This window comes from Engraulis encrasicolus, chromosome 16, assembly GCF_034702125.1.
Source record: "Engraulis encrasicolus isolate BLACKSEA-1 chromosome 16, IST_EnEncr_1.0, whole genome shotgun sequence".
Classification (NCBI taxonomy): Eukaryota; Metazoa; Chordata; class Actinopteri; order Clupeiformes; family Engraulidae; genus Engraulis; species Engraulis encrasicolus.
In genome coordinates, this window is record NC_085872.1 from 1,814,902 (window position 1) to 1,839,388 (window position 24,487).

General features: G+C 41.9%; 1 protein-coding gene across 2 annotated transcripts in view; it reads right to left on the bottom strand.

Annotated features, from left to right (window-relative positions):
• Positions 1 to 24,487, bottom strand: part of lrba (LPS-responsive vesicle trafficking, beach and anchor containing) — a 211,804-nt gene that overhangs the window by 102,219 nt on the left and 85,098 nt on the right. For both annotated transcript variants that reach the window (XM_063218225.1, XM_063218224.1), the window contains exon 36: positions 13,388 to 13,554. In XM_063218225.1, coding sequence (XP_063074295.1) covers positions 13,388 to 13,554 — 167 coding nt within the window. The remainder of the gene's footprint in view (positions 1 to 13,387; positions 13,555 to 24,487) is intronic.

Consider the following 24,487-nt stretch of genomic DNA (forward strand, 5'->3'; position numbering starts at 1 on the left):
TAAACCTCAACTACTTCCTAAACCATGGATCTGTACATGTGGACATCTGTTCTCATGCAGGTATTTGTACAAGTGTAATGTGTGGTTCTGTTCATGGTCTATCTTTTTTTGTGGAAATGCACACAGATGTCTCAATAGCAAAAAAAATATGCTTGTGTTTAAATATTTGTTAAATGGTTTATCTCTAAATTGCTTTCCTATCATGCAGTGCTACACTGGAACCTTGGGAACAAACTCACTGGGTGAGTGATGATTGGTTCTTAAACTAGAAATGTGCACAGACCGACCACGGTGATATGATGCAGGGAGGCAAAGTAGGAGAGCTCATTTCTTAATAGAAAAAAAGCCGATGCAAATGACCTGATAAGGCCTTTTATCACAAGCAGCTACGCAATGAACTAGTAACTGTTTTTCATACATCATACAAGCAAACAGCAGTCAACATTGAGTAGTCATCCGAGGTAGCCATTTATAATGGGAGCCCTCCAGATTAATGCAGATATGTTTTCCAGCATCGTGCGCACACATGGCACATTTCTCCATTCCAGTCTTTTTCATTAGGGCTGTGATTGGCCCGCGGCTTCAATTGCACATAGAGGCCCAAGATTATTTCCTTTGATTTGCATAAACCATGTGTTTATGAAAACTGAATAGATGAACTGTGTATTTGTCAGCAGCGAGTGGGGTGGGGGTGCTGCACTCTTGTCAGACGGCTGCTTGGCCTGATCTCTCAAGTCTGATGTGAAGAGGCGCAGCGCAGCGCAGCTTGCCCCCACCCCTGGGCCCAGCCAATAGATGGGGATGATTAAGGCAGCGCGCCGCACTCATGTAGCACAGCACTGATAATGGACCTCTGTCTGTGAGGTGCATGCCCGTGCCAGCGAGCCAACACATGTGTATGTTAATTCTGCCTATCTAATGTGCTTTAATATGCCCTGTAAAGGTAGCATGGGGGTCATGAAACAGACATAATGACTCCTGCAGGTGTGATGAATGCTACCTGCTGTACTGGCCCTCGCCCCCACCTCTGATGAGTTACAGGCCTTTGTAACATTTCTTCGGGGTTTATTCTGCAGATTGTGCAGTTTGGTGAGGGAGGTGAAATCAACCTAGCACCTAGAGTTGTTCATTTATTGTGTATGTGCAGCTTGATGGTTGATCAACACACATGCAATGTGATTTCAGTTTCACATGCATAAATAAGACCAGGGAATATTTCCTCGGGTCATCATCAGGGTTGTGCAGCTAAAAGAAGAACCCCTGCCTTGGCTGGGTTTTGGTAATGGGATCAGAGTAGGGTCAGAAAATGTAATTTTGCCACATAGTTAGGCATATTCACAAAAGCCTCATTCAGCAAATGCCCTTCATTTTAAAGTCAGTCAATATTTCTTGAAAAATATTTCTGCGAATAATATTTTGAGAAACAAAAAATACAGGTACATGCAAAGAGCACCATCCTTCTGGCATGGGTCTCTTTTTTCATTACTTTCAGCATTTTTGTGGCATACTACCACACAGCTCTTTGTACAGTTGATTTACTTATGGAAGATCAACACATTTTATTTGTCTTTCCCATTTAAGAATTAGGGATGGGTTTTCCTGTCCTTTTTGATTGAAGCTGTTAACTTTGCATATACTGTACAGTTCAAACACAACCCACACAAGACCATAACACAGTACACAAACATACTAACATATTTAACAAAACACCATAAATGTGAAGGTGACAGCGAAAGCCAACTGTGAAACTCCAACTCCCATTGTCATTGTGACACAACACTTCACAGCACACAAGTGTTCACTGTACATTGCACACAACGAAATTGCATCTATGCTTCACTCGTGCAAGGGAGCAGCCCCTAATGGCGCCCCAAAGGAGCAGTGCGGCGAGACGGTACCATGCTCAGTCATGGAGAGCACTGGTTAATTACTCCCCCCACCAACCTAGCGGATCAGGAGTCGAACCAGCAACCTTTGGACACGCTAACCGCTTACCCATGACTGCTCATAAATACAAGACAGACAACAATATAACAGACCAAGCATAAACAGGCTGCTAATTCACCTGTAAGATACATAGGTAGTCAAGTGCATGCATTAATGAATAGCCAGAAAGAATCAAAAAGAACCAAAAAGAAAAGAGAAGATAGAGGGTCTTGAGGGTTAGTAGTTTCGCAAATAATGTATGAATGGAGACCATGATCTCATTCTTCGAAGATGCTGTACGTTTTCAAAGGTAGGGGTGGGGTGGGGGGGATCCTGGTTTCTCATGTTATATTCCCAGTATTGTTTTTAGGTTTGTAGATCCATAACAATTACCATATAGAGATAGAATGCACTGTCCATTTTAGTGAACAAATTCAAATACTAGAGTGCAATGTACACCACAACCAGACCAAACACCAAAGGAAACATACTGTTTAAGCTACTGCTACCGTTTAAGCTATTGCTACTGTTTAGCACAAAAAGACTGACCGAAGAAGAAAACAACAGAGGACTCTGAGGAGAAATACACCCCTTACCTCGCACAAACCCACGACCTCCACATTACTTGAATATGCAGATAAAGCTCTAATTACCTTTAGCCACTATCCAAAAATCGGTACGGATATCAAAATATCAGTGAGAAAAGTGGCCAATATGGCCATGGTTAAAGTGAAATGAAATGTGAGTGTAAGGAAAATTCTGGGCTTGTAGTAAGAAAAAAAACATTACAAAGGCCATGGGGGACTAATCAGAGCTTCTTGCTGGTTCCCTCTATCACACACTTATACTTATACTTATATATCTTATACTCATTTTATCCATATCATTCTGAACTATTTAACATGTTGCATCTGCTGTTATCCTCATTGACATTGCAAATCTGTTCATGTCCTAGGCATCCTTGGGCGAAGGTTCATCGGTCGCATGCCAGCCTAGCCTATCAGCGAATGGGGTGAGGAACAAAGCAGGGTGGTACGACCATGATGCATTGCATGCGTATTGAATATGAGTGAAATACATATGGTAGTCTACAAGATTTGTGAACTGTGGAATGGGTCATCATCGATCAACTAACAAAAATATGATCATTAACAAATAAGACAAAAATGTGAAGACTCAGTCAGCTAAAACTTGTGCAACTTCATGGGACTACGTCTAAAAGGCTGCTTGACACGAAAACTAGTGTAAAACTAAAACGATAATAGTCTTCGAAAACAACACTGCTGTCTTTTAAAATTATTTCAGCTATATCTTAATTTCAATGTAGTTAACTGAATAAAGTATAAAATGAGAAAAAAAACATTAAGAGGAGAGAAGTAAACAAAAAAGTACCCAATGAGGAGAGAGTACAGGAACAGGAACAGTGCAGACAGATGGATGGCAGTGACAGGCTCATCTACTACTGCTAGAGAATTGGCCAGCTCCTGACCTCCGCCTGGCAGGCAGGAAGCTGGCAGAGTAGGGCCGACTGACAACCCCCTGCCCCCTGTCCACCCCTCCCCCATAATTTGGCAATCACACAAGAATACGTAATTAGACATGGTTATATTAACCAGAATGAGGTTAAAAAGATCATGATAAAACGTAAAAATAAAAGATCAAAAAAGGTGCGAGAAGGGGACCAAATGTACATGAAGTAAGTTGAACTGCCCAGACACATGTACACAGTGACTTTAAAAGTTTGATATCATCCATGATGAGTCAGCATGACAGAGCCAGATTTATGTATTGTGAAATCTCTGAAGAGACTGATAGGGCCATCTGCTGCCGCTTGCTTTAGTGGTTTATTTTATGTGCCATTTCTGCTTCCGTTGCAAAAGGAAAATACTGCTGTAGCCCAAAGATAAAGGAGAATTTTTGGTAAATGGTGAAAGTGCAGAAATAAATGGCCCGGCTCGACCGTGTGTAATTACTGTGGCCGAGGGAGTAACAATCTATCACCAGCACGAGGTGACACCCTGTTAAGGGGTTAGTCAAAGGAGATAGCCTCTGACTAACTACTGCAGCACCACAATCGATACTCCTCAGATATTGCTTCCTGGGAGATGTAAGGGAGGGGTGCAGAGAGAGAGAGAGAGAGAGAGAGAGAGAGAGAGAGAGAGAGAGAGAGAGAGAGAGAGAGAGGAGGAGAGAGAGAGAGAGAGAGAGAGAGAGAGAGAGAGAGAGAGAGAGAGAGAGAGAGAGAGAGAGAGCGAGAGCGAGAGAGAGAGAATGTGGGATGACAGGAAAAAAGGGTTGAGCAGGGAAAAGGGAGGAAAGAAAGAGGGGATAGACCCTAAAAACTTCCCGAATGGCTTTTCATTCAGATATTGATCAAGCCTCTTATCGTGACCTTGTGCAGCTGAGGCTGTATACTTTTTAAGGTTATATGAACCCCATAAATCTGCTGCTGCAACAGCCCAGAGAGCTGCTGCTGGAGGGGTAATTGTTCTTTTTGCTCCATGCTGCTGTGCCATTTCAAACTCTATACGAGCCAAGATCCATTAAAACCACAACAGAGAAGACACAACACCCTAGCTATTGCAAACACCGAAACAAGCATGGAGGACCATAGAAAACATGGAGATGTGCAATCAAGGTAACACATGAAGCTGGAAAAGAAGGTTATGGAGGAAAAGTGGATGGAGAGATTAAGAGTCTGTGAAAGAGGAGAGGAAAAAAAGGGTAGAGAACCTACATCAACCTGACCATAATGCAAAGCAATTGTGAATAGGTGCATACCGTATACAATGAAATGCATGTCTGTTTGGCGTGCTGACTTTGAGATATTTATAAAAGACAGGTGAAACCAAGCACAAGCAGAAATGTAGTACACACACAAATCTGCATAGCGTGACATGTGCCAAAACCAACCTCATTCATAACCCTAAACTGTCACTGATCAAGAAAACAGACAATTAAATTAGTGACAATTAGTGACTTGGTCACAAAACTTGGTCTGGTTTTCTGATATCTTTGGGACATTTGAACCCACATATTGACAGAAAGACTCAGACACACACAGACATATACCTTCTTAACCTTTGGTGAGCCAGAGCGATAAAGACCTTAGATTACAATTAGCAATCTATGTACATCCCGTTATCAGTACATAGTCAAAGCCATATTTGTAGGCCTGTGCAGCCTGGGGTGGAATCCCTGGCACAGCACTGCACAGCACCGCTGCACAATCAGTCTCCCCAACATATGGACAGCATCAGCAGTACAGGAGCTGCTATTACGTTCCACTCTGACACTTTGTTGAGTTTTCTTACAGCCCCAGCCACTGTACTGTATATATAGACAAAGGCAAATGTTTTCATTAAGGGATATTTCAATTCATTTCCATAACCTCCAAGTACTGTGAAGAAGTACAAACACATAATTTCATATAATGTATGGAATGATAGCCTGTCAAACTACAACACACCATCAAGAGATTTACTAATGTTTTATCCTAACATCGGCGTCCTATTTCCAGAAAAGGAAACAATTTGAAAGACCTATTAGACTGTAACTACTACAGAATTTTCCTGACTGAAATATGAATACATTCCGATACTGTTGTCTTGGTTTCCATTATGTTGATAGGATGTTGCCTCATAAACTTAACTCCCTTCTTACTGTGTGCTAATTGATATCGGAGCAGAACGAGGGAACAAAACTGAAACAGTAATCCATCCCTGACAGAGACAGGCAGAAGCGGGTGGAGCAAGCCAGGCTTGTAAAACAGCTGTGGCTGCTCCACAGGGGTGGAGGTCAGTCTGGATGTTTGTACATGTTTCTCAAATGTTTACGTGCAAATCCAACCCATTAATAGTTCTTGTTAAACAGCTTATGAGAAAAATGTAAATACAGTCAAGATGACAATGTTATGATGCACTGACAGATTTTTTGTCTTTGAAGAAAAACTCTTAAGCTTAAAATAACACAAATCATATTATGCTGGAGATAACCTTCTGATGCGTGGCTCGTTGAAATGGAACAAAAGTCCATGAAGTAACACACTGGATGTAATTCAGATATCTATCTAGGAAAAAAATGTAAACTTTGGCATTCGAACTGGGATCTTCAACGTACATTTATGACACCAAAAGAAAATCATTAACTAAACATTAGAAATGTTGAGAGCTCCAAAAAAAGCATAGTGAATACAAGCTGAAACCTCTTGTAAACATGCATCTGCTCTAGACTAGTGTTTAAGGCACTGGTGGAGTGCGGGTGTTTATGCGGACTCTATGTCCCACTATGGGAAAATGATGAACAGATAACAGCAGGCCACAGCAGCAGCCACTCGAGGCCACTCCTGGCTGGCTTAAACACACAGCAGTCTAGGGTTACTCATCTACAGTACAGGGCAGCTGAGAGTTGAAGAGAGTAGAGCTATGAAGAGTGGAGCCCTGATACCAGCTCTCCAGAATACATGCTGCTGTAGAGGAGCCTCGTGGCCACCAGAAATTAAACATAGGCAGTGACACACAAATTCAGGGGTGGAAAAATGATGGGTTTCTATTCATCCAAAGTCCCAAAAGTGAAGAAAACTATTTACAAAGAGGTAAGAAAAAAAACATATAAAAGGTAAGGTAAACTAAACAAAAAAGAAAATGGTGGAGTCACACATCGGACTTCAAAAACGTACCACCAAGAAAACATCCAACAGCTCACATCAGCTGGGGGGACGGCACTCATGTGCTTCAAAACCAAAAATGAGCCTCCCAACTCTCCCTACCTAGAGATTCGAATACATGGGTTCTACATTTTTGTTTTTCTTTTGGCTGCGCGACACTAGCTGCACACAACTCAACCTCTGATTGTTGGAAACCGCTGTCGGTCAAAAAATTAGCTTACGTGAGCGGATGCCAGTGTCTTGCCCCTCCTCACAACATTGCGTTTATAAACACAGTGAACCCATGTATAGACAAGGCATTCAGCAATTGGCCAATCATATGGCTCTACCAATCATCAGGCTAAAACAGCCAATTGAGAAATAATCAATCTGACACAGCCTCGTTAACTCAGCATATTAAGGGAACATGTGCATTCCACCAAACAAAAGAAAATAAATCAGGCCTATACGTAAAAACATACAAATAAAGAAAAAGGTTACAAAAGCGGAGCAAAGCACCTACGTGCACCTAGGACACTGACTGACTTACACATTGACGCATGAAAAGCAAACAAATAATCAACAGAAAAGGACTGAAACTAGTGCGGTGGGGTTCATACGTCACATTCATACTGCTCAACAGCCGAGTCGATACTTTCTTTAAGCAGCGATATTTAGTAGACAGACATGAGACATATTGCATATCGCTCTATTACAGCAGTTGCTGCTTGATGTCACAGTGTATACTCACTGATGTCCCTCCTAGTGAGCAAGAATATGAGCATCACTGGCACTAACGAAATTAAATAAATATAGAAACACTGACGATATTGAAATGTTGAAAATAAATAAATAAATGAAATAAAAATATTAATGGATTTAAAAAATGATTTAAATGCTAATTAATTTCACATTTCTAAAAACACATATAGACTGATAAGAAATGATATAACTGACTTCCACATATTTTTAAGGAGCTGCAAAACACACGGCTGTGTCCTCATTGCCTAGTCTGAATTGTTTTGGTTGAATCATCATTTAATTCATTAGAAAAGAATGAGAGTGCAACTGTGGGATAACGGTGCACTTGATAAGCCCAGGTCTTGTGTCAGTGTGATAGCCAGGGGTGAAATGACACACTGCAAGATAAAATAGTAATGCTAATATTGATAGTTTGTCCATTACAGGTCAGCTAACTGTCCAGTGAAACAGTTACAAAGCTGTTAGTTTCGATCTCACAAGGCCAATCAATACAGGGGCATACTGTTTCAATTTTGACCACATTGATTTTTTCTATAACACCACAACCTCAAAGCATTCATCTTTCTGAAGGGAGGGAGATTTGATTTACTGGTGAAAAATTGGAGTGCGCATCACAAAGATTTCTGCCGGCAAGGGCCCTGACACACAATAAGACGGATGTCCCCTGACCAGGAAGACTCCAGCCTGAGGGCTTCCATTAGAAGACACGGAGGCAAGAGAGCGGGGGAGAGGAAGAAAGGAGAGGGTGTGATGCAGGCATTACATGCATTCCAATTCAAACTAAAAACAGAATAGCAATGTTACTGTGCAAAAAAAGCCAACATGATCAAGCAGTTTTTTTACTGTGGAAATATGATGATACCTAGTACCTAAAATCAGCAGATAGAGATTACATATTATTTAAAATTTCTTCTTCTGTACCATGATTTTTGTCCTTTTTTCCTATATTTTGTTTATCACGCTTTCCTCATGTGCCGTATCCTTCTCAATCATCCTACAAGATGCAAGTGGATGCTGCCATCCATAGTGGCTCTGCATGCTACATTAGTCAGGTTATTATTCTGCAATAGGGAGGAGATGAGCACAGAGGTCTGCAGCTCCTGGGAGACTACACTCCATCGCACCTTCCATGATCACACACGCACAGACACAGACACACACACAGAAACACACACGCACACACACGCACACACAGGCACACACAGGCGCACACAGGCACACACAGGCACACACAGGCGCACACACACACGCATACGAAGACGCATCATGTACTTGAGAGATAATCTGTCTTCTGACCCAAATAAACAGCGTGGCCAACAGCAGTGCGTAGACTATGCACATGTCTTTTGTGTGGTGACTGAGGTTCGTCTGCAGTGAGCCTGGGCTCTGTCTGGATCCGACAAGAGACCCGTCTGGAGCTCACCTGAACCTCGAGACAGGGGGGTGGGGGAGAGGTCGAGTGATGAACAGGTAGACAAGACTGTCCCATGTGTGACGTCCAATCAAAAAAGGCAGATTGGGGGGGAGAAAGAAAACGACTGAGTGAGGTGACAGTGAAGGGTAGTGCGCGCAGAGATCTGTGTGCTGAAATCTGAGGGGGGATCAGAGGGAGAGGTGTAGCTCCTTTGTTTGCTGAAGTGAGGGAAAAGCCCCCATGGGCCAGAGATGCAATACTGCCAGAGCAGAGAAAAAAACAAAACAAGGAGAGGGGTAGAAAGAGATGGAAGCAAGGCAACAACAAAAAAAAAATCATCCAACACCTCTTCTCTCCGGAGGCCATGGCTTGTGTTAGCTGGATATTAAGACACAAATTGCATTCATCTGGGTCAGTGGGTGGCAGCTGGTATCAGCGGCACACCGACAGGGACAACACCTCACATCAAACAATGGCAGAATAATGTTTTCATTCACAGTATTTTTATTGAATGGAAACGTTGGGGAATATGTCTCTTAATGTATGGGCAAACAGGATTCACATTTTTAAAGACAAAATGTGTGTGCGCACACAGACAAAGCCAAACAACGGTCCGTTCAGGAACCGAATTTCTCTGTTAAGAGAAATAATATGTGAGGTGTATGAGGAGACTGAAAGGTGCAGGGTCATCTGTATGGAGCTACGTACATCTACCTCTACATTTTTTTCATGTGTCTGTGCGTGTGTGCATTTGTGTACATTTGTGTACATTTGTGTACATTTGTGTGTGTGTGCGTGTGTGTGTGCGTGTGCGTGCCTGTGTGCATGTGCGCATGTGTGTGTGCATGTGCGTGTGCGTGTGCGTGTGCGTGTATGCGTGTTTATGGTATTGTGGTGCATGGGTTTGTATGTGGTGTGTATATATGCATGTCCGTTGGGAGGGGTTGCACCACCAGATGTTTCTCGCCTTGCTGCATTCCAGGGCTCTGTAGCGAAGCTGTGGCACTGGGGGCTGGTGGGTAATTGAGCAGTGCTATTGATGTAATGGCAGCCCAGTGATTGTGATTGATTGGAGGCTCTGCCCGCTCTGAGGGCCGCTGCCAACGCGGCCTGCGCCCATCCGACCCCATTACACAAGTCATCAATATTGCTGCTGCACAGCAAAAGCACAGACCAGCGCGGCACAGTGCAGCAGCCTAATGGCTAGGGGAGCACAACGCCATCTCTCCAAAAAAGTAGCCAATCTACAGAGGGGACTCTGTGTGTGTCTGTGTGTCTGTGTGTCTGTGTGTCTGTGTGTGTGTGTGTGTGTGTGTGTGTGTGTGTGTGTGTGTGTGTGTGTGTCTGTGTGTGTGTCTGTGTGTGTGTCTGTGTGTGTGTCTGTGTGTGTGTGTCTGTGTGTGTGTCTGTGTGTGTGTCTGTGTGTGTGTGTCTGTGTGTGTGTGTCTGTGTGTGTGTGTCTGTGTGTGTGTGTCTGTGTCTGTGTGTGTCTGTGTCTGTGTGTGTCTGTCTGTGTGTGTGTGTCTGTGTGTGTGTGTCTGTGTGTGTGTGTCTGTGTGTGTCTGTGTGTGTCTGTGTGTGTCTATGTGTCTATGTGTCTATGTGTCTGTGTGTCTATGTGTCTGTGTGTCTGTACACAAGTTCTTAATGTGCACAGGAAGCAGATGAGAGGGGAAAAGGACAAAATACTGCAAAATAAGGCCTTAAGGCAAAAGACACACTTCGTATCACGAATATTTCTCAAGGACATAATTCTATAGGTGGAAAACGCTGAAAACTGGGGCAGGGGCAGGCTGAGGCAGAGACTGCAGCCACCGTCATATTAGACAGAAACCTATATAAGCAGACAGGCATCATTAGGGCATATTTTTTTCTTTCTGTTCCATCCCAGCGGTCGCTTGTTTGCTGACATAAATACAGGGGGCTTTATGTTTGGCCTGTAATGGAGAGGTAATGCAGTAATGGCTTTCATCTCTATCCAGCAACCATGCATCACGCTCCAGCTCCAGCTTCAGGACAGGCGCAGGGGCCAGCCCCAGCCCCAGCCCCAGCCCCAGCCCCAGCCCCACATGCACACACACACCAGCACGGCCAAGGGCCGGGGGAGGGGTGGTTGGGGTGGCTGGGAGAGAGTGCAGAGCAGGAGTAATGACTATGGGTATGAATAAAAGACGGAAATAGCTCGGCTGAGTGTTCCACTAATAGAGGCTCGGAAAGGGAGGAGGTGGGGGGTGGGGGGTGGTGCAAGACATCAATACCCAACACGAGCAAGGAAGCAGAGGCAAAATAGCATGAGAAAGGAATAATGACTGTTAGCCTTGGTATGTATGTCCATACACGTGTGATCAAGTGCAACGGGTCTGCGTATCCTCTGGTGCTTGATTGGTGCTTGTTTTCCTCTTTTCAACTCAAAACAGAACAAATAATAAATAGGGAAACGAAATACAAAAAAATAATAACTCTAATATACGACTATTAGTCCCCATTTCCCATAGCAACAATCACTCACTTTGGTCAATTTTAGGGCCCAAGCACTGAATGTGGGTAGGACCCTATTGTGTTTTCAACTGTTTCTTCTTCTTATTATTATTATTAGTAGTAGTAGTATCATCATGTGGAATTTAAAACACTCCAGATACCAGATCTGCCTCATTTTCATGAGCTCAAGACATTGTACATCAGGGGTGCTGAGGTGATGGCCCGTGGGCTGCATCCAGCCCCATTGTACATCCCATCCGGCCCACAGATAATATGAAAGAGCACAAAGTGTTTTGTATTTGGATTGAACTGAATGTACATCTTCACTCTATCAAAACCCTTCACGGATCATCAAATATACCTTCATTTGCTCCAGTCTATAAATGGAAATTATTATATAAATTGTATGCCTCATTCTTGTGGAACCAATGGCATTTCTTTTTTATGTGGAGGCCTTTGTGGGTAAATTTCATACATAGCATATCCATGTGTAAGTCAGTGTATTTTCAAGGCAGAAGTATAACCTGGCCCCCTAAGGTCCCTCTTCAAAAAATCCGTCCGCCAGACCAATTTCACCCTGACATCCCTGTTGTAGATGATAAATTGAAAAGAGATTTTTGATAAGTTCAGAAGCACCAGCAACACGCACAACAAGAATTTCTCATTTTTTGAACTCTGATAGGTCACCCATAATGTTGTGTGCATTGCAATACTATTTTGAGCAAAATTGTGCTCTTACCCTGTCAATTGGACCTTCACACTCTGTTCTTACTGGTGCAATGTGCAATTAATTGAGACACCAGAGTGGTCCAATTTCTCCATGAAACTTACTACAATAAAATGACGGGTATTTCAGTTTCACTGTCCAACCCCTGTACATTGTTGAAAGGTTTGATGACATCTTGTTAAAGACGAAATAGTGCTGCATCAAAACCACTGCAACACAGGTAAACAGTAAATCAACATGCTTTGATTGGTTACCAGGTTATCAACAATACTGATTCAGAAGTGAGCATTCAACTGAAACCAGCTTATCGTCAGTAACTGAGCTCTGGGGACTGCAAGACCAGAAGAACTATCCTCTGTCCTCATCCTAGACCTATCAGTAGACTTTGACAGTCAACCACAAGACACTCCTTAGCAGGGTGCGATTTGTGGGGGGGGATGGGGGGGATTGTCCCCCCATCTGGTTTTGATACCTCCATTTTTCTAACAGGAGTTTAATATTTGCGGTATTTAACTCCATTGATAATGCTTAAAATCTTAAACTTATCCCCCCTTCTGGGTCCTCAACAAATCGCACCCTGCTCCTTAGCATACTCACAACCATGGGAAACACTGGTGCTGTACACTCCTGGTTCAACTCTACCTCTCTGGACACTCAATGTATCATGGCAAGGACAATTGTCTTCAACTCACACCAACTCATCACAGGTGTACCCCAAGGATTCATTCTTGGGCCCCTTCTGCTCGTAATGTACACCACCTCTCTTTTCTGGAAAAACATGGTTTCTGCCATCACTGCCACGACACCCAGATGTACCGGTCGTTCCAGCCAGCACGAATATCAACCTGCCTGACCGACCTGTCAATATGGAGGAAGGACCACCACCTACAGTTGAACCTGTCAGAGAAAGACTGCCGATTGACCCCAGCTAAGGAGTCAATCTGTCACAAAATCAACCTGAAGATGGGCTCTTCCACTGTGTACCCAAACAAAGACGTCAAAAACTTTGGCATCATGATCAATCACCATCTGTCATTCATCACCAACTATATTGCATCAGGCCTGCCGTTTTGCGCTGTAAACCACACAGAAATAGTCATAGTCATCTCCCGCCTGGATGATTGCATCTGATTTCAGAACCGTAACGAGATGAACACAATATATTACAAGGTTAGCATTACCGTATGTTGTTACATAGTTAACAACAGTTTGATCTCATATTTAATTGTCTGACCTGGCAACGGAATTCCACCAGCCAACATCCTTCTCATATCTTCCAGAAACTCATATCCAAGTAGCTGTGTATATTTGCACACTAGTTGTTACTTGTTGCATCACTTCTTGCATTACTTGTTGGGTTACTTGTTGCGTTCAAAATACCTGCAGAAAAGCCATAATAGTATAATAAATAATCCAAAGAGGCAAAAGTCCTCACCTGATTGAAGAGCATCCCCAGGCTCCATGTTTGTCTGTGAGAATGTTGACAATCTTCTGAATAAGCTGGGTGGCAGTGACATGGTCACGGTATTTGGCTGCTCTGATTAGGTGGTCACACATCTTCTCCTCATCTCGCTTCTCGGCTGCATACTGTGCACAGTGAGACTGTAACAGACAAGGACAATATGTGTCACCCCCTTGTGTCTTCAACACAGTTATCAGAATGAAAGCACATTACCATCATGCAATGGAGGCACATCATGTTGAGGTCAAGCATCCATGCATACTGTACATTGCATACATGTAGACATACAGATATATACTATGTGTAGGTCCCATTCTCGTATAAATACATGCACACTACATTGGGCAGACACTGTTATCCAAAGCAAACTACAAATCAAGGACATAATCATAATCATCGAAGACGCACAAGTTCTGGAAAATCATTACACCAAGTAGAGTTTTGTTAGGCTTTTGAAGCAGTAACTTCATTTTAACACCATGGTATAGAGAGAGAATTTCAGTTGTGTTTATTTTATTTATCAAACAGAAAGAATTTGATGAAAATTTAAGGAAAAACAGTCATACATATAAATATGGGAACCACAAAGAAATGATACTATAAATATTAAGTAGACCCTACTTTTGCCGACATAATGGACTGTGGATACAGTACCTCCTATAGAAGGAGATGGGATGTGCACTGTGTTTTCTATCCAAAACGCCTCCAGTACAGTCTCGTTTGTTGTCTTCCATGCATAGGCCTGCTCCAACCCAGACACAAGCTCAACTGTGTGACTGACTTTTGAGCATGCTTTTGAGGCATGATGTCAGAACTTCCTTTCACAAGATCCATTCTAAATTATTCCTTTTCTAATACAAGTACATACAGTCCCAAGAAAAAGTTTGTACACCCTTTGAAATTTCTTACCTTTCTGTCAAAATTGGTCATAAAACATGGTCTGATCTTCCCGGAAATCACAAGAAGGAACAACCAGAGTCTGCTTTAACTAATTCAACCCAAACATTTACAAGTTTTCATATTTTCATTGACCATAAGATGTAAACATTCACAGGACAGCAAGGCATAAGTAAGTACACCCTTGCATTCAATAGGTTTTAACCCTAAATTAGTCGCAATAACCTCAACCAGATGTTTCCTGTAGTTGCAGATCAGATTAACAAAACAATCTGGATGTATCTGGTCTCCCTCTTCTTTAGAAAACTGCCTCTCGTCAGCAAGGTTTGTGGGATGGCTGGAGTGCATAGCTTTCTTGACTTCATGCCATATAATCTCAATTGTTTTTTGTCAGGGCTTTGACTGGGCTATTCCAGAATATGTATTTCATTATTATGAAGCCATTCTAAAGTCGATTTGCTTCTAAAGTATGGGTTGTTGTCACATTTCAGCACCCATCCTCTTGTGTGCTTCAACTGTGTGACAGACTGCCTCACTTTTTTCTGTAAAATATCTCGATAAACTTCTGAGTTCATTGTTCCACTGATAATAGCAAACTGAAAAGGGCCTGAGGCAGCAAGGTAGCCGCATATAATGATGCTCCCGCCACCATACTCAAAGGTTGAGATGATGTTTTGGTGAAGGTGTGGTTCTCCAATTCTCCTCCAAACATGACATTGTGTGTTCCCCCTTAACAATTCAACTTTGGTTTCAACGTTGGTCTACAGAATATTTTGCAGTAATTCTATGAAGCATATAAATGCTTTTTCGCAAACCTCAAAGGTGCAGCAATATTTTTTTGGACAGAAACCCCATTAATTTTAGATTGGCAGAATGAATCCCATTTTTAGCTATTCTTGGTTACATCTCCTCTTCTGAGTATGGTGGCGTGAGCATCATTATATGCGGCTACCTTGCTGCCTCAGGCCCTTGACAGTTTGCTATTATCAGTGGAACAATGAACTCAAGTTTATTGTGATATTTTACAGAAAAAACGCGAGGAAGTCTGTCACACAGTTGAAGCACACAAGAGTATGGGTCATGAAATGTGACAACAACCCATACTTTAGAAGCAAATCGACTTTAGAATGGCTTCATAATAATGAAATACACATTCTGAAATAGCCCAGTCAAAGCCCTGACAAAAAAACTATTGAGATTATATGGCATGAAGTCAAGAAAGCTAGGCCTATGCACTCTAGACATNCCACAAACCTTGCTGACAAGAGGCAGTTCTCTAAACAAGAGGGAGACAAGATAAAAACAGAGAATCTGATCTGCAACTATAGGACTGTCAAGTCTGGTTGATGATATTGCAACTAACTGAGGGTTAAAACCTACTTAATGCAAGGGTGTACTTACTTATGCCCTGCTCTCCTGTGAATGTTATGGCCTTATGACCAATAAAAATATGATAACATGTAAATGTTTGGGTGGAATTAATTAAAGCAGACTCTGATTGTTCCTTCTTGAGATTTCTGGGAAGATCAGACCATGTTTTATGATCAATTTTGACAGAAATGTAAGACATTTCTAAGGGTGTACAAACTTTTTCCTGGGACTGTATAGTGCCGCTTGAAAGTATGTGAACCCCTTGAGCAGTTCAGATGTTTCTGCTGTTTACCATGATTTTCTTGCTGCATAATCACCAGTTATTTTATGTGGTCCCATATACTTCTCGAATGCCAAGAGGAAATGAGATATTTGAGGACATGAAAAAGAGGGTTGTGACATCCCATCACTCTGGGGAGGGATCTAATACCATCTTCAAAAGTTTCCAGCTCCATCCATAAACTGAAACAGATCATTTACAAATGGTGGGCCTTCAATATGACAGCAACTCTGCCTAGAAGTGGACACCCATCAAAACCCATCACCCAGAGCCACCAGAAATATAATACATCTGGAAAAGGCCAACCCACACATCCCCTCTACAGAGCTGAAGACGTCTCTGGCAACATCTGGGACAAGTGTGCATGTGTCTATGAGATGACAATTGAATGGGTCTAACACATGACAACTGAATAGATATGGCATTCATGGGAGGGTTGCTAGAAGGAAGCCTCTGCTCTCAATGAAGGACAAAGCTGTCCATTTCAACTTTGTCATTGCACTTGCACAAACCAGAGGCCTTCTGGGATTCCATTCTCTCGACAGAGAGTCCAAAGTAGAGTTATTTGGTCACAACTGCCTTGTTTGGAGAAAGGTCAACACTGCAAATAGGGCTGGGCAATATGACGATATATATCGTTATATTGATATAAAACTGTATATCGTGACCTTGTCTTATATCGTTTATATCGTGATAGTAATTTTATCATTTTAATACAATTTAATATAATTTAATTACATTTCATGTTGTCACAATACACACTATAAGTTAATGTAATTGTAAAAATAAGAATAAAAAGTTCCATTTTAAAGAAAGGTTGTTTTGCGACATGAAAAAATAAAGTGCAAATAAAGGGAATAACTGAAAACGTATGTAATTGTGCTATATCGTGATATATATCGTTATCGTGATATAAAGTAATCCATATCGTGATATAGATTTTTTCCCATATCGCCCAGCCCTAGCTGCAAATGAAGAAAAGAACCTCCTCCAAACAATGAGGCATGGTGATGGAAATGTGAAGGTCTGTTGCTGCTTCTCCGTTTCTGGAACTGGACAACTCCATACAATCCAAGTAACCATGAATTCTCCGGCATATCATCAATTTCTTGACCAGAATCTCCAGTCGAACCTGGGAAGAAATGGATTAAGCAACACGATAATGACCCAAAGCATTCCAGTAAGTCTACAAAGCAATGACTTCAGAGAAAGAGGATTGATACTCTGGATTGGCCCAGTCAAAGTCTATACTGTATATATCTGGATATTTGGATATGGTTCTCTTAATGTTTTGACCAAAGCATTGCCCATGTCTGGAGAGTTCCCATACTTTCAAGCAGCACTGTTTATGGAGGAGCACCCAAACTTTTCCATACCATTATACATTTGGACACGCAACCTACTAATTGTTTTCCTAAACGATATTGCTAAAGTGTAGTTGTACTGTTGAGACTGGGCCAAACACTACACAATCAGTTCTGCTGGGATTGAGGCTGTTGAGGCTGGATGACCTTGGTGATGTTATTATTAGTCAAATTAGTAATTATTCTACTGTTAATAGTGGGCGCTTTCACAGACCCTGCCTCCCAAGCAAACCTCCTGAAATGATTTATGTCACTGCTGATCATGGACCTAAAGGGCCTAGCCATTGATTAGAGGACAGAAAGCATTTTCCTTTGTGTGAGACCAAGAGATTGAAGGAGTGTGTGTGTGTGTGTGTGTGTGTGTGTGTGTGTGTGTGTGTGTGTGTGTGTGTGTGTGTGTGTGTGTGTGTGTGTGTGTGTGTGTGTGTGTTTGTGTGTGTATGTGTGTGTGTGTGTGTGTGTGTGTGTGTGTGTGTGTGTGTGTGTGTGTGTGCATGCGAGGGGGTGGGGGGTTTACATATATTGTAGACTGTGTGTATAGAAATTCTAGCCATGATGGTAACAAATGAAAGTGTGGGGTCATTTTGGCCTGTTGTCAAAGTGATTAATATCACTGGACACATATTTACTCTTGCCTTGTGGCTATAAAATCAGAAAATACATACAATGCAGAGAGGTGAGCATATTTCTTTGTCAGAATTTGTTATCTAAGGTGGCCTTTGATCTCATTGTAAGGTGGGGAAACACCTTGATCTGATAAGAAGAAAATAATATGAATGAAACTGCAAAAAATGGAAAGATCGTGTTCAATTATTACACTGAAAACATTTACAAGATGAAAACAGGAGAGTGAACAAAATCTGTTTCAATAGAAGGTATGGGCATGCGCATCTGAGGGCATGGAGGTAAAACAAAAGCACTACAAAAGCAATCTCTAGTCTAAAGGTTAAGGCAACGATCGGCAACCTTGGTAATGCAATTCGCCTACTCCATCCATTGTGTGTTATGGCTCTAAATGAGATTAGAGCCAGCACACAGGCAGTGGCCAGGATCAGACATGGCAGGGAATGGAGCTGTCCAGTCGCAAGACCCCTGGAAAATGCAACATGCTAGAGCAAAACTTAGCAGTAGCCACCACAGAGTGCTCTATAATGGGGCTTCCCCTCCAATTTGGGGGATGAGTCTTCATATCTGACAGGAAATCCATAGGTATAAATCACATTACTGCTGCTGCGCTCTCCTAATTATCAATCTATGTCCCTTTGTGCAGCATTAAGGTCTGGCCTGACCTTAAAGCAGGAAGGTACGAGTGGGATGGGGGATTGGAAACATGTTTAAAGGCTGCAAAAGAAAGGGCTGGGGGTGAATGTTTAAATGTTAACCTCTGTAAATGCCTGCAGAGGCAGAGGGGACGGAGATGCGGAGAGGGGGTCACCATTCATCTTGTGTCTGAGAGGGGGCTACAGAGCAAGACCACACAGAGGGAAAAGGCCATAAATTCACTTTATGATTTGTAAAGCATACTGTAAGTATTCCATAGGAAACTCATAACTAATTTAGAATCATTAACAAACAGGATTTAATGTTCAAACCTGTGATTACCTGCAACCAATGTGCTGTTTTGAAAAATGTACACAGTAAAATATTCCCTACACTGAAAGCACACTTGCAGGACTGTGTTCGCCTATAAAGGACTGTGCACCTTGTGGGGAAACCCAAATCACATTATACTTTGTATAATGACAATAAAAGGCTTTCTATTCTAATTCTATTGCTGAACAATTACAGACATCACATTTCTCAAATGTTCCTGCTCCACTGAAACAAAAACTAAAATAAATTCAACAGTGCTTGAAAATAAAGTAACCCATGACATCAGCATAACATAATTGAAAAGCAACCCTCATTAAAGGCCAACCATCAAACATTTCAGGCAGATAGCAACATCCTAACCAGTCTTGCCACTCACTTAAGGTGTGATTTACAGCCAATAGCCTGTCAATGTAAATATATCATTGTGTGGATATGTGTGTGTGTAATCTTTGTAATTCAATATTTCCGATGTAATAAGTAATTCCCTCAACATCATAATTCTGAGACTCAGCCTCTTTGTGATCATTTTAACCTGTATATTGTCATTAACAATCAATATTTTCAACATTTTGGCGTTCTTCCTTGTGCTACCTTTTGGCACAATTCAACTTCTACAGCATGTCATTGGCCCTGTTCAAACTCCATTACTTAAGGCATGTTGCATGTATCAAATGTCAAATACACACACTTTCTGCAAATCAGTGGTCATGTTCATGTTTAACATCTGATGTGTTGTCTTTCTACAAGTCTCTCTCTTCTTTCAAAATGTAAAAAACAAAAAAGGAGTTTCCCAACTTTTTAGGAATTGATTTTTTAATCAACAATATATTAGACACATACTGTACCAGCCACAATGGGCACAGTTGAAACTCAAACTGGCACCATAGACACACAGCTGGGATCTTATTAAAATGCTGATGTTTCCAAAGCTGGTGAGCACCAGGGCTACCACCTTTTTCCCTTCCATTGATGGTCCAGCCTGCATTTACATCCTCCCTCCAGCCTCCCTCCCCAAGGGCATCATTTGGACAGAAAACCTACGCAGCTGAAGGTAATGTCATTGTCGTTGTTCTGGTGAAAGGCAAATCTACAGCAAATAAGGTATCCAGATATTCTTGATGAAAACCGTGGGGAGTAGAAAAGGCGCGGTATTGGATAATGGTGGACAGAACAAAAGGTGTGTGTGTGGGGGGGGGGGGGGAGGGAGGGGGGGGATATGTAACAAACTAGATATCAACAATCTTACATTTCTGCGTGTACTTGATCTTTTTCCCCTTCCTTTCCAAGTTTAAATTTGGAGGATGAAAAAAAAAAAAAACAGCACCGGGGGAATTCAGACAAAGGGCTCCAATCGCAAGAGGATGACAAGAAAGAAAAATGACGGCTTAAAAGTACAATGGCGAACAAAAGTCAGCACATGACAACAGCTGACAGCCACCTCAATTCTGAAACGATGCTCCTGTCAGACAACGCTGTCTTGCTATTGATTTCCCCCCTCGCCTTCTCCCTCATTCTCACTCACTCCCTCAGACCAGCGGAAGGAGAGAAAAAAAGACAAGGAAAGAAATAAATAACTGTCCCTCTGGAGCACACTGAAACATGTTTGCCCCACAACATCCCCATTCTCATTCCACACTGACCATCAAGGTTAACGCAGACGCTACAACTTATCAAAGTATTGCTCTTCCCTCCTCCACTCTCTTGGCTCATTCTGTCCTTTTAATGGACTAGTAACAATGCGTGGATGGCAGACTCTTCATCTTGGCCCAGGCCCTGTCCCTCCCCCTCTCTATAAGGCACGCTGGTGCCCCCATTAGTCAGGTCTGGGCCACACTGCACCGACTCCCGATGACTTCAAGGTCAAGCCACGTGAGGAACTGGAGGAATTAACTGTCCTTTCCAGGTGAAAAATAGTCAAATGAGGGAGATGCGCTCGAGATGAAAAATGGAAGTTGTCCTCTGAAATGCAAGCGCCCGACTTGATGCATAAGAGCAGGGGGAAATTTTTAACGGACTGAAAATACACATACAAGTAGTAGGAGAAGGAGAGCAAGGAACACTGAAAATACTGGTTTTGAAATGCACATAGAATGCCTTTCAGGAAAAAATCCAATTAAAGTGTGAAATAAATAAAATGTCCATGAAAACGACAGAATACCTGTATATCCCAATCAGGTAGTATAAAAGGTATACATACACAGTATAATTACTCAAGTTTCAGCTAATGCATTCACCAGGGCGCACTGGACTATGGAGACCTTGGGGCCTAATTAGGAAAGGCCAGAGAAAGAATGCATTTACACCTTGGCTGCAGGAGTGTAGCCCAAGTCTATTCCTTATTCACATTATGCCTCGCATTTTCAGTAGTTTCAACAGCAGAATGATGAAATGATTTCCATTTCTATACAAATTTCATTGACTTACAACCATATAAGGACCTTTATTGACAAACAAAATTGTCCGACAGTCTTGAGGGCCTAAATAGCCAATATCATAATAAGATGTTTTATAGTTTAATAATGAGATTTATGAGAAAATACAAAAATACAACTTCTGATTCAAATTTCAAGTGACCGATTGTGAGTTTATTTGACTTTGTTCATTATGATTAAGTGAATTAGGCAGGTTTGGTATAACATGCCATTTAAATGCAAATTTCATTTTCTAAATTATTTGGTTTAAGGAAGCATCAAGGTACATGGAACTGGCTCAATGATATCTGATTTTCCATACCAAATTGAAAAAAAAACTGTGATTGTACAGATATTATCCAAGATGACAAAATGTACACTTACTGCACTTGCCTTTGTATGGGCTTCTAGCTATGGGCTTGTTTGAGCTAAAAACTAATGTGAAAGGCAATGCTTGAATACAAATGATATACAATTCTGTATTTAAAAATATATATTTTTGGAGTTGTGGAACGTAATGCAAGAACTAACCCAACCACCCTATGCATCATCTCATCCCCTCAACCATAATCACTGTGAAGAAAATTACATTAATTCTGCCAAATCAAACACTCTAATCCCGTCAAAAAACAGCAATTAAGAGTAGGATTAGGCACCATTAAGGGCCAATAAAGAGATTAAGATCATTGGGCTAATACTTTGAACTCTCATGGTTTCAAGCATAAATAGTGTTGACAAAGAAAAAAAAACTATGTGCAAGTCACTCATAAACCTGGTAGAGGTTTGGATGTCTGCAACTACCAGGCAATACTTCAAAGCCGTCAGTGACAACCATTCCAACAACTAGTTGAAATAATTATAGCTGAACCAATACAGTATACAATTAAAACAATGTATGTGTAATAGACAAATATACAATACAGTGTTGTTCACTGAACAGTTCGGCTCAATGATCGTATTCAGCCATTGGTTGAGCTGATACAGATACCATAACCGAGAGTTGTGCCAGTGCAGGGGATGCACAACTAATGACATTAGGAGGCTAGACGACGCCCATAATTAGGGTGAATGCAGGGTTGATGCCATTAGCTGAGAGAATTGTCTTACAAGCTGATGAGGAACAAAGACACAAAGCACTAATTACAGAAAGCACCGTATACCGTACAACTGCACACACACTTCCACCAGGAGTATATTCAATTACGGCAGATCAAGATCAAGTGATGACTGACAATAAAAGAAGAAAGAGTGTGGATAAAGATGGACTGGGGAAAACAGTGGTGACCTCAGTGTCTCCTAACACGCTATCTGGAACTCCGCATCTGGCCTTGTGCCCCACAGTCCACCACATTTCATCCCTAATGAAGGACCCATAAAAGGGGCAGTTCGATTCGTCCCTCCTTTTCTCTCTTCCACTGTCTTTCTCTCTCAATCTGTCTACGCCCACACAGGTATCAGGTGAGATCACACATTTGTATCCTGGTGCACGATGGGGAAGAGATCTCTTCCGCATTACGGATCCTATTAGAAAGGAAACACTAAAAGGTAATTGGATTTCCTACTGTTATCTCCCTCAGTGTCAGCCCCCAGTGTCTCTATAACTTACTCTCCGGGGTGAGCATAACTCAATAAGACACACGCAGAAGACAGAAAGAGAGACAGAAAGGAAGGGAAGAGAAACACAGACCATGTGTTATGAATCTTCGGAGCCCAAACTAGGCTAAATCATCAAGATATTCCATCTGAACCCTGACAGTGAGAAAACATAAATTCACTTTTATCTGTTGAATAATTCACCTCCTCCAGTCTGGCACACCACCACAGCATGTGTCCTGGGGACACCTAAAATGATGCAGCTCGCTGCTACCTGGGGAGGGGCTGGAGGGAGCATCCTGCTGCACGAAGAGGGGAGAGAAGAAGCTGAGGTTGCAGTTGGGACCAATGCACTTACACGCTTGATCCCGATGAAACTGACAGTCTATTTTTCTTTTGTATACGTACATGCATTGCACACACATAACAGACCATGGAAGACCTATTAGTTAAAACTTACTTATCACGAAAGCCCTGCCATCAAAAGATACTGCTTGTTCTTCTCACAAAAATAATACGGAAACCTGTTTAAAAAAAGCACTGAGGGAAAGACACTTTCTGGAACAACAAGGATCCAATCAACACCAACACCCAAATCCTAAGCAGCCCATGTGCTGCTTACACATTTGTCTGAAAATCTAAGATGGGCTAAAGGGTATGCTTTAAAATGGAGGGGGGCCTTTGGCAAGCAATGAGTGTCCCCTGAGGGGGAGGTTTCATTGGCCTGTTATTTTTATTGTGGCACTGCAAAATGAAACCAGGACCGTGGAGAGAAACAGCCGAGCCCAAACAGAGGAAAATCAATACAGCAATATCAGAGGCACACTTATCGGGCCCTCACTTCTTTCAGGGGTCACTGAGGAGCAACTACATTTAAGCGAGGAATTCAATTGTGAAACATAGTTTGTGGCCGGCTATGCCACATATCTGATTATGGAAGATAGGGGCAAGATGACAAAGAAAGGAAATGTTTCATAAACACTTTCACAGTAAGATAACAAAGAACTCAATGAATACGCACACTTTTATAGAGATGTTTGTAAATAGATGGGGGAAGAACGATTGATAAAAGCTAAAATTGAGAGAACACTAAAATAACTTGAGACAAACAGAGCTGAGAGGAGTGACTAAAGCAGGCTTATCCTAAATAAATTATAAGCTAAATGTCACACAAACCCCCGATCTGTAACAAAATGGACAACATTAAATTGGTTTTCATGCTTAGGTGTGGGTAAGGATTATGGCACACAGAGTGTTAGTCACTTGTGACTGGTGTTTGAAAGTCTGATGCACCAGCCGGTGTCATTCACTCTATGGAAAATGCCCCTGAGCATTAGGATCTGTTCGATCACACATTAATGCATTAATGCAAAACCCAGAAATAATTTCAAAAAAGGATTTATCAATTGATTGAGCCTCCTTTGGCATCAATAGCAAATGCTTCCTGTAGTTGCTTCTCAGACCTGCAAAATAGCCAGTCACAAAACTGTTTCAGTTCACAATTATTCTGCTAGTGTGACTTGCTCTCCCGAGATTATACCACAGCATGTCAATCAGGTTGAGC